Source organism: Vanellus vanellus (genome assembly GCF_965231255.1).
Source record: "Vanellus vanellus genome assembly, chromosome: 3".
Classification (NCBI taxonomy): domain Eukaryota; kingdom Metazoa; phylum Chordata; class Aves; order Charadriiformes; family Charadriidae; genus Vanellus; species Vanellus vanellus.
This window is the reverse complement of record NC_138907.1, coordinates 77779090-77790451: the sequence shown is the minus strand read 5'-3', so window position 1 is coordinate 77790451 and position 11362 is coordinate 77779090. Positions and strand designations below refer to the sequence as shown.

The 11362-nt window shown below is 47.1% G+C and overlaps 1 protein-coding gene across 1 annotated transcript; it reads left to right on the top strand.

The window, feature by feature from the left end:
- Nucleotides 1-258: 258 nt before the first annotated feature.
- GPR6 (G protein-coupled receptor 6) lies at nucleotides 259-1260 on the top strand (the record flags this gene model as incomplete). The annotated part of the gene is made up of 1 exon (XM_082481322.1): nucleotides 259-1260. One exon carries the CDS (start codon nucleotides 259-261, stop codon nucleotides 1258-1260), a length of 1002 nt encoding a protein of 333 aa, XP_082337448.1.
- Between the last annotated feature and the right edge of the window lie 10102 nt (nucleotides 1261-11362).

Below are 11362 nucleotides of genomic sequence, written 5' to 3'. Positions count from 1 at the left end.
TCCCCCTTCCCCGCCACCGGCGGCCCGCCGCTGACGTCAGCGCCACGGGGCGGGGCGAGGGGCGGGGCGCGGAAGGTGGCGCGGGGTGGATGGGGGGGGTCGGCCGGTGCGGCGGGAAAGTTCTGTGGTTTCAGCACCACAGACAGGGCACGGTCGGGCGCGGCGCCGCCGCCCGGCATGCGCGCCCCGCCGCCCCGCCGCCCCGCCGCCCCCGCTCACCGCCTCTGCCCCCGCACAGCCCCGCCGGCCCGGGCGGCCATGGAGGCAGCGGCGGCTCTGAACGAGAGCGGAGCGGCCGCCCTCCGGCTGCCGGCCGACGGCGGCGGCGGCGGCGGTGGCAACGCTTCACTGGAGTTGTCCTCGCGGCCCCCCGCACCCGCCGCCCTCAACCCCTGGGATGTGATGCTCTGTGTGTCCGGCACCGCCATCGCCTGCGAGAACGCCCTGGTGGTGGCCATCATCTGCTACTCGCCTGCCCTGCGCACCCCCATGTTCGTGCTGGTGGGCAGCCTGGCCACTGCTGACCTCCTGGCCGGTCTCGGCCTCATCCTCAACTTCGTTTTCCAGTACGTGATCCGCTCCGAGACGGTCAGCCTGCTGACGGTGGGCTTCCTCGTCGCCTCCTTTGCCGCCTCCGTGAGTAGCTTGCTGGCCATCACGGTCGATCGCTACCTCTCCCTCTACAACGCCCTCACCTACTACTCGGAGAGGACGGTGCTCTGCATCCACACCATGCTGGCGGTTGCCTGGGGGGTCTCCCTCTGCCTGGGGCTGCTGCCCGTCCTGGGCTGGAACTGCCTCCACGACCGCGCCGCCTGCAGCGTCGTCAGACCCTTGACCAAGAGCAATGTGACGCTGCTGTCCACCTCTTTCTTTCTCATTTTCCTCATCATGCTCCATCTCTACATCGAGATCTGCAAGATCGTTTGCAGGCATGCCCACCAGATAGCTCTCCAGCAGCACTTTCTGACTGCTTCCCACTATGTCGCCACCAAAAAAGGAGTCTCTACCCTCGCTATAATCCTCGGGACTTTTGGAGCCAGCTGGCTGCCTTTTGCCATCTACTGTGTAGTGGGGGACCCTGACTACCCTTCCGTGTACACGTATGCCACACTCCTGCCTGCTACCTACAACTCCATGATCAACCCCATCATTTACGCCTACAGAAACCAGGAAATCCAGAGGTCCATGTGGGTGCTCCTCTGCGGCTGCTTTCAGGCTAAAGTGTCCTTTCGCTCCCGGTCCCCCAGCGATGTCTGAGTGACTTTTCTCTCTGTCGTACCGCACCGAGTGACAATCTACCCAGTGAACTATTACAGTGCCTGTTCTAAACTTCAAACTACGTCATGAAGTCATTGGAAACACGCTTAAGTATTAGCACTTTATACATGTTTGTATCTCTGAGAGTGGTTCAGGGTATGGAGTTTTGGGTTCCGTGAAAAAAAAAAAAGTGGTTGTATATAAATTTGCACATTACATTTGTAAAGTGAAGACATTCCGATACTGCTTAATTACAGCACCTTATTTCTAGCTGCTGACCTGCCAAAACAGTGTTGCCTTTCGGAGGGACAGAGAAAGAAAGTGGTATTTGTGTTGTATTTGTACGTGTGTGTGTGTGTGTGTGTGTGTGTGTGTATGTGTGTATCTATACTTTGCTGCAAAATATTGATAAATTATAACATTTTGTATACAAATAAAAACATTTAAGATGTAATATATGTTTGTGTGTCTAGATGCTTTTAGAAATAAGAGGTCTTGCAAATTTGCCAGTTGAGCAAAGTCCCTTTGTTTACTTTTGAAAGGTCCCTGTGTAATTCTGCCTAAAGAGATCATCATTCACTATGGAGATGAAATACTGCACCAAGAAAGGCACCTTCCTGCTTGCTTATTTGTTTGGTCTCTTCTTTACTCTGGCAAAGAGAGAGTAACAAAGAGTACAAACTCCTTTTTATTCTCCAGCAACGAAAGAAACACAGAGCCCCATCAAATAGGCTGGCTAATTACAGATCTTCTCCAAGTTTCCAGTAGCTTTCATTTTCAGGTTATAAGTTAGTCCTTTATGATAACACTGCATTAAAAAGTTATCAAACTGTAGGGAAAAATCAGGCTCTAAGCTGGGCTCCTTTTCTCCTCTTTTAATCTAACACTGGAAGGGAAAAAAGGAAAAAGAAAAAAAAAATAGGCACAGTCTTCTTTCCTAAAAGCCTGCAAAATGCCACAATAAATTGACTTCCCTTATCATCCACAGTTCTGAGGGGAACCTGAATTTTTTCTCCTCCTCCTTTATTTTTATTGGACTGCATGCTGTAGAAAAATCATTTAAGTGCATCTTTGCTGTCTGCCTGTCTCAGAGCAATACAGTTTCCTGATAAACTCACGGCTTAGTGGCTTCAAAGTGCCCATCAGAGGTCAACACTGTTCAGAGTTCGGAGACACTTCTTCGCTCAGCTTCAAATTCACTGGTGACTGATTTATTTAGAGCAATGACACATGCGGCAGATTTCAGAAGCAGTGTTGCTGCTTATTTATTTATAGTTATGCTGCATTTACATCCTGGTTATGTTATAGTTTATCACTATCATTTCAATTTGTATTTAAGGACTGAAACAGATCGCTTTTACAAGCATAGTACTATACAAAATGTTTGGACTAATGTGTTTCCCAGCTTATGAGTGGGCAATGCATAAAGCATTTGCCTGCTGGAGCAGCTGGGGCCACAAGGCTCCAACACGCCTCAGCGAGGCTGGGAATCAGTAATGCTGTATTTATGTGGGTGTGAGTATTATGAAAATCAGTATCATTTGACTGATAATACAAAGACATTTCATTAAAAAAAAAAAACAAAACCAAAACCAAACAACAAACCAACCTGTATTCCAGACTCTGCTAGCCCCATTTTTTTTTTTAATCAATTCTAATAATCACAAATGTGATATTGTAATTGACGAATACCTTCAGGCACGCAGTTCATCAGGGCACTGTTGCAGTGATGTTACAAATATTATTTAAACCAGATCTTACGACAGGTCAAACATTGCTCAGACAAAGAACTCTAAAGTTGCTATCGAGAAAGATTCCCCCCCGCCAACTCCCTGTTTAAGCCCTCATCTCACGTGCTATATCTAAGCTAGTAAATAAAAGAGGGCAGTGCCTGCCCTCTAGCCCTGCAGCCGGGCGGCACAGAGCGTGTCTAAGCTCTTTCCCCCCACCAAAGCCAGGGACCAAACTGCTGGCTGGAGCATCCTGGCCCCGCTCTAGTAACCTGCACAGGCTCAGCCAAAGATGCTCTATCATCTGCGGTAGTAACTGCTGAGAGAAAAGACCGGCGAGTGCCCCAGGCTGCTGAAGCCTGGCAAAACTTTCCAGTAAAACTTGAAAACTTGCCATCCGCTAGGCTTTACGCTCATAAATCTTTGTCATTCCTGTGTGGACCGCAGTAAAACTGCCGGGCAGGGTTGCCATCGATTCCTTTACTGAGTGTTTCCTGCAGGCAGCGCTCTGCACCGGGATGCAGATCCCCAAACCCTGCTGCTGAACCTGCACCCAGGTGTGAGATGCTGAGTAGGTCCTGGGAGCCCCATGCAGGCTCTGAAGAACAGTATCGGCTCTAAAAGCCTCCAGGAGAAATTCCTTATGCATACTTTTAGACCCTGAAGTTAGGAAGGCAGAATCTGCTAGAGACCACTCCTGATGCCACCTCCCTCCATTAACTCTGTCAGGACCCGGGCATGAGGGATTTTCACCATAAATTCAGTCAGCAGTGACAGCCTGTATAAAAATTAGATCTAGAAAAACTATATGAATAGAATCCTACTTCAGTAATAGACCACTTAATCCAGGAGCGAAAAGGACTTAGGTGAGTTACTTTTCCTTTTTTGGCCCAACATGACATTTGCTTTGATTCATTTTTTCTTTTACTCTGTAACTGCATTTTCAGTTTACCACTTTCCCCAATAATTTACTGTATCTACAAAATAAAGCTGGATCCCTCCTGCTAAAAATGTGACAAGCTCAAGGTATTTCCCTGAGCATTCTTCCCCTCTTCTAGGAAGTAAATTTGGGTTACGGTGATCTTAGCTATTCATTTTGTTGGGATAATACAAATGTGCGGGTTTTTTCTGTACACTACGCTTTTGCTGACTCACAATTTCTGGGAAAGACCAAGGCAAAAGAGAAGAGAGTATTTTGACGGGTTTTGGTTAGCCCCGAGAGTGGAATTAACGTCAACCCAATCGCAGTAAAATACGGCCTTTCATTTTCAAAGCAAGTCCTGATCTGCAGGGATACCTGAGCAGAATAACATAAAGCAGGCTACATAATCTCTTGTCTCCCCAAATAACATCTCACTTTAGAAAAACTGCAATTCCTCATGAAGAAGTCCAGGAACTATGTATAGCACGATGCCTGTATTTTCCTTGCTGAGTTTTTTATTGAAACAGCAGACACTTATGGTGTTACATGAAAAACGGTGTTACATCTGCCGTATCTGGACCCACAAACTCCTCCTGTTGTCAGATGGTGGCATTTTTACCGTGATCCTGAAATGATTTGTGGAAGACAAAAACTCCTGGCGCCCCCGTTGCCGGTTGGTGGGCAGTGCATCGCCGTGGCCCCCCAGGCAGCCCCGATGGGGAGCCAGCTAGGGGGACGACCAGGTACTGTCTGATCTTGTATTTCCAAAAGCCAACAGGCAAATTTGCCTGCTTAGAGACTGCAGAACTGCAACAAGAATTGTCATCACCACTGGTGAGCACGGACCATTCCTTGTCCCTATGGGCCCATGTGCTCGATGGTTTTTACGTTCTCACGTCGCTGGCGCAGTCTGTGAGGGGAGAAAACACACACTGAGTTAGGTGCAAGGATCAGGCCCAATGTTTGGTAATGATATATATTATATATATGAAAACGGAAATGAGATTTCCTGCTTTACCACCCTTAAAAATTCTTTGGCTTATCCTGAAGTAGATGAAATAATGTCACTCTTGGTCTAAAGAGCTCCCAGCATGCTCCCGCTAAAACCAGTGATGCTCTATTGCACATCAGCCAAGATAATGACAGTATCTCATTATAAAAAAATACCATTTTGAGGCAGGAAGTCCTTGGCCTCAGCTCCAATTTTCATTAGAAACTAATGGTTTATTACTAACCTTGAAAATCTTACGGGACTTGCAGTGCCTCAAAAGGGCAGATCCTAGTAATTTGGCTTGCGTGAAGTGCCTCTCTCTGTGATTAGCTCCCGCATTTCGGTGGGAACAATTACAGAAAGAAGAGCACAGCTCTGGTGAGGAAGCCTGGTGGGGAGCCGGGCAGAAAGCCCCCCACAACGCTTGATTTTCTGTAGGGTTTCTGCCGAAATCGGTGGTGTAACGGTAGAAACGAGACCAACTCTGCAGGCTGCTTTGTATGAGTCACTGTATATTAAAAAGCCAGCTGGATTCAAAATCACAGGTCAAACAAAACCTCTTTATTTAGCTAAGCAAACAAAAGGACAAAACACTTTTAAACCTGAAAAGTGAGTCTGTACATATTTTTATCAATGTAATGATCCACAGGTACTAAAGAACACCCGGCGAAGCACTAGAAGCTCCAATTTCCATTCTGCCACTCTCATTTTAAAAGGATAAATTTTTTTAATGAGGTAAAAATAATTTCTGATAGTGCAGCTGCTTCTAAGCTCTTCAGCTAGATTTGGTGGCAGTCATCTGAAAAAAAAAAAAACAAAGACAAGGGGGAAAAAGAAAAAAAAAATGTTTTCTCCTTCTTGCTGCTTCATGACGGAGACATGGGGCTCGGAGGGCACGGAGTGACCGAGCGGGTGCGATTCAGCTCTGCACGGAGGATGAGCACATCTGAAGCTCACCTTAACCCCTGCTGGGTTTGCATGTTTGGGGGACACTCTGAGTTGCGAGGTGTCTCCCCATTGCCCGATCCTCAGCAAGTGAACACCTCCCTGGGACCTGCTGCAGCTGAAAGCTCCTGAGCTGCCGCGTTTTGCTCAGGAGTGCTGCACAAAACCCCCCTGGGTGGAAAACTGACACGCATTTCTCTGCCTTCTCAACGTTTAAACTCTTTCCTCCGACTACAGAAAGCTCTCCCAGGGAAAACATTCCTCCAGGGGGCAGTTTCATTTATCAAGGTCAGTAACGTATAATCCAACTGCTGCCGGGGTGCCTGGAGAGCCATAAGTGCTGACTCAGCACTGACAGTAGATGTGGCACCCAGTTGAGCAGAGGCAGGTCTGCTCCTGTCAGCTCTGTCTGCTGCAAAGAAGTGACACAGAAGGCAGCAGGAGGTGATGCAACGGTGTGGTCACTGTGCGGGGTCCACAAAGACTGTTAGTGAAGGGTTTTTTTTCCAGCAGATTCCCACCCTTTTTTTTTTTTTTTTTTCATTCTAGTTTGTTGGCACCATACTACATGTGGTGGGAGAGAAAGAGAAAAGACGAAGGCGGTAGTATTTGCATTAGGTGATGAGCACAGTGGTTCAAGGTATGACACACAACATGGCAAAAATTCCTCCAGCAGGTACCTTGGATACATCAGCTGAATGCAGAGCGCCCTTCCAGCGTCGGGTTGGTGGTGCACACGACAAAAGAGACCAAAACCATTTCTTCATTGCAGTGTCATTTAAGTTATCATCAGTCCTAGACCCCCTCAACTAGACAGCTGCAAGTGCAAGCAGGTCGCTTGAGCTGCCCAACCTACTGCTGCACAGCCTTGTGGAAGAATAAAGCATAGTCAAGATCCACCTTCCACCCCGCTTTTGAGCCCAAGTAAGCTTCTAGCTGCCAGCCCAGACTTGGTAATCACCTACAAGACAACGTGCCTCTTCTATCCCCTGCTGCCCCTGTGCCCCTGACACGAGGTGCGGGGGCAGAGCATCCTTGCACCATCCCTCACACCTTCTCCATGCAAGTAGAGGGCTTCCCAGCAGCTCTCCCCATGGCATGAGTTTCCTCTCCACCCAGGCAGGACCCGAGCCGGGGCTGGGCACCGCACAGGCCATCAACCCCTGCACCTGAGCCCAGCCAGCCTTGGTCAGTCCACGCTCCTTGCTGTTCTCCTTAAAGAACAGACATTTTCCTTTGTTTTCAGACAAAGGAGCCTGTGCTTCTGTCATGCTTATTTGGGTCAAGGGCAAGAACATGAAGCATCCAATCATGGTACATCAAATGCATGAAAAAGAGCAAACCCATTAAAATAAAGAAACAACAATTATAATGTCCCAATAGCACGCAAACCAAGAGGTGTCCTCAACTCCTTTGCTATGTCCTAGTCACATTTGCTGATTTGTCCTTGTCTTTCCATGTGCTTTATGTCACCCACACTGATGGACCGCTGCGCTACTGTATTACCTGACGTGAGCGCTAGTTCGTGCCTCCACGTCTCCAGAAAGCTGTGCCTTGTTATGGGTCTTTTGGTTACTGGAGCATCTCCTGAAGGTGCTGTTTTCTGCAGCAGTGTGAGATGAGGCAAGCTTGCTCTCAAACTGACTCTCAGCTGGGTACGGCGTCAGAACCTGGCTGATGAGGAAAATACCTGGAAAAATACCTGCCAACATTTGACTGCGCTTTGGGTTCCCAGTTTTTACCCATTGCTGGTGCTCACGGGCATTACAGGAGGTGTTGAGCAGAAACAGCAAACCTGAATAACTGTTAAGGGAACTTTTTTCTGAGTCGAGCTGTATCTTTCTACACGTGTATTTCTTTATAACTATGTGAATAGGAGTTACAGTTCTGTAATCAAGAAAAAGAAGCAATACTCCATGAGTTGAGCATCTGATTCTATCTACCTCTCCAGCTTTTCTCAGAAAGAAAAAAGGATTCCTCATTTTCCCTTGGTTGGCATGTAAAATCTGTACGATGGCAGATTTTTAAAGATATGTCAGCACTTAAAAGTGAGAATTAGATGATTAGGATCACAATTAGGAAAAGGATTTAAGCACCTGTCTTCCTATAGGGGAACCCCTCAGCAATGTTGCTTACTGACTGGACCTACAAGTACCAAATCAATCGGCTGCTTTACATTTTTATCCTCCGCCTCCTTATAGCCGGGCAGCAGCCCACGCACAGGGTGCTTTGCTTTTTTCACAGCCCGAGCAGCCTGGAAGCTGCTTGTACCCCTAAACTCAGAAGGGATTCAGGAGCTCTGTGTCCCTACAACTGTGTTTCCCGTGAAGCTCCGTTTGGTAGTAAAGCACGGGAACACCATGTGAGATAAGAACAATCCAAGTTTTTTGCCTCTGCACTGGCCAACGTTTCCACGGACTTAAATTCCCTGCAGCAGAGGAAGGGGCTGATCCCAGGATATTGGCCGAAAGGGTTTTTTAATGCAATGGAGGTTTATCAGCACTGTGGGAAACACTTGTTTCTCTAGCACAGGGTGTTTTGGTTCAACCGTGAGGGGACGACAAGGGTGGGCTGGCTGCAAATTGGCTCTGGGGGAAGGAAAGAAATTCTGAGCTGGGGGAGTATTTTCATGCTTTTTTCCTACTACTCACTGTCTAGTTCCTGGCTGGTTTAAAACAAAGTTGTTTTCCCTAGGAAGGTGTTTCTCCAAGTGGCCTCCTAGTTGTGCGGTTGCTTCAGTTTGTAGCTTAATTGAAAGAATGAGATCTTTCAGGGTAGGTTTGGAAAAAGGTTTTAAAAATTAGCTTGAACCTTGTGTCTTTTTTGAGATAAGGCTTATTTTGCATGGATCAGTACTTGTTTTCTCACTGACAGGATGATGGCATAAAGATTAATAATTACATTTAAAACCAAAGCAGAAGGAGAAGCTCTGGAAACATTCTCCAAGATGTAGATTGTTTGAATAAAGGTTCAGTCTCCTATAAAATATAATTAGACCTAGGACACATTTGGAATGATCGAAGTTTTTTAATCATCACTTTCAGCGACACATTATCCTTTGCATCACGATGAGATAATGTGATTGTATACGCAACCACATTGTATCTCTGGGCAGATATAATTTGTCACTTCTAGTTGTCGCTGCTTTTTATAGAAAGACATGCATCTAGGTAATACTAAGGTGTTGTCAAAAGAAGTTTCTTCTGTCAGAAATTAGATGTCTCATTAAATACAGGGACCTTGCTCCTTCCAATATCAGTTTCTGACTTTGGATACTGCTCAAATTTTTCTTAATCAGTAGGAAGTTAGCTTTTCCTAAAGCATTTATGATTTTTTCAAACAGTTGGTGTATCCTGTTTCATATGTAGTTGTGCAGTGGCAAATAAGAAAAATGGGAGACAAATAAGTTAAAAAGGCTCCACCTTTCTGTACACTTCCTGTTCTATAAACGGCTCAAAGAAAACAATAAAGTTGATTGAATTACACTGTCAAAAATAAACACATCAGAAAGTCTTTTGCAGGGAGGGTTTGGGGATGAAGTGTGACCTGTGCGCTAAGCCTAAACCCAAGACTCTGAGCAGCTCCTCAACTTGATGGCTGAAGATGGAGTCCCTTGTCCCGGGGATCTGGGCTGCGCCGTGGCACTCAAAGATAGTCATGGGGGAGACAGGGATTTGCAGAGCAATCCGTTGTACGAGGCCTCGCTCATAACGCTGGAATAGTGAGCCCTAAGTAATCAGATACTGCCTATTTGTGAATGGGAACAGCTAATTGTGTTTTTTTCATTTGCAATGAAATTGGAGATATTAGCATACTTTACTTTGTTATAGTTGCTGTGCTGTCAGACAGCATCAATTCCATGGGAGGCGCATTTAGGGGAAATAAAGACTCTGTGAAGCACCGCAACTCTCCCATTCCTATTTAGGTACATAAGCTGGTGCGAGCTCGTCTGCTGAAACCCGCCACTGCTTTAGGAGCACGTGGTACTTATTGTGCCAACCAGAACATCTCTGTTTTTCTTCTTTCATAAGATATTTGTAGAAGTTAGAGAAGGCTCTGACTCTGCCTTTATCATCGTTAAAACTAGGACCTCTTGCCTGACCATAGGATGGTCAGATCTATAAGAGCTTCCCAATTATACTCTTCCATCCAGACATGCGTGGTCTGAAATGGGCACTTGTTACTTTATCCGAGCAGGCAGAAACATGCTGAATCTGATACTTGGCTTGGTGATGTCAATCCAGCTTCTCTATCACCCAGGCATCAGGACTAGTTTTCCGTCCAACCAGTTGCTTATCCCATTTGCCTGCCAAGCTATGTGGCTGTGTTTCCACCTCTCCAGCGATTCCCTGGTGCCTCAGCCAGTGCTGAACGGGGCACGAGCCCCTCAGCACCCCCTCCCCATTTTATCCCTGCCAGAAGCTGAGGAGTGTGTTGGGGCTGTGGGTGCTTCTCATGAGTACAGCATACCACCGGACAGATCAAGACACAGAGAGTGTCTTATCCCACTCTGTGGAGCATCCCTACATACTAAGAGGTGAGAGCTGGATACCTGCACGAAAGCCTGTGCTTTGTTATCCCCCTCTTCTGTGAGGCAGAAAATGACGACACGAGAAAATGAGGTAGCAGTGAAACTTGCTTAGGAGCTGCCAAAGAACATCAGAAAAGTCATTTTGCTCCTGGAACAAGGTGTCTGCATAGAAAACACAGATAGGATGCATGTCCGTTCTTCCCACTTTGGGAACATCCATATGCATCTGTTGTTCCTATTTCTCTCACTTCTCGCCCTGATGTCCCCATTTGCCTCCATTTCTGCCCCAGACGTTGCTTTTCCTTCTCTTTTCCCTGAAGGCACTGTGAAATATCGTGTTTCCTGAGCTTGGCATGAACTGCCTTTCCTCAGACGCATCTCCATTTTCCTCTCCTTTCAGTTGGCTGAGGGCAGCTGTGGCAGCCAGCTCTGCCGCAAGCCCCTCCGTGGCTCCTGCGGGGAGGTTTGTCACACTTGGGTCATGCGAATCCCCGGTCTGGGGCAGGTGGTGGTGGTGTGCTGCTCGGGGACCTCCCTCCCCACGGCGGCAGCGGAGCAGGCAGGGGCAGACAGCGGGGGCGGAGGGCAGATCACTCTGTCTTGCTGCCTCTCAGAGAGGCTCCAATTGTGGTCTGTAATTCACTACCTTTCTTAATCAGAAACTGAGACCGAGAAATCTACATTTATGTCCTTCAATGTATCACCCGCAGGCAATAAAAATATCTTTTAAACAACCTAAGTCAGCTTTTACATCCTTTTGCCTTCCCTCCATTCCCAAATGCCTTAATATGACGTTATACAACTTTGTCTGTCCCGGTATCACCTCTCTTTGCTTCCACATACAAGAGAAGTTGCTGTTCCTGCTTCTTAAGATTACTCTCAGGTGACCTCCCTTTAAAATTTATAACCCTATATAAATCCATAGCAACAATTTCTCGGCTGTTCCAGCACTTTGGGCTATCGATCGGCTGCGATGTGCCTTG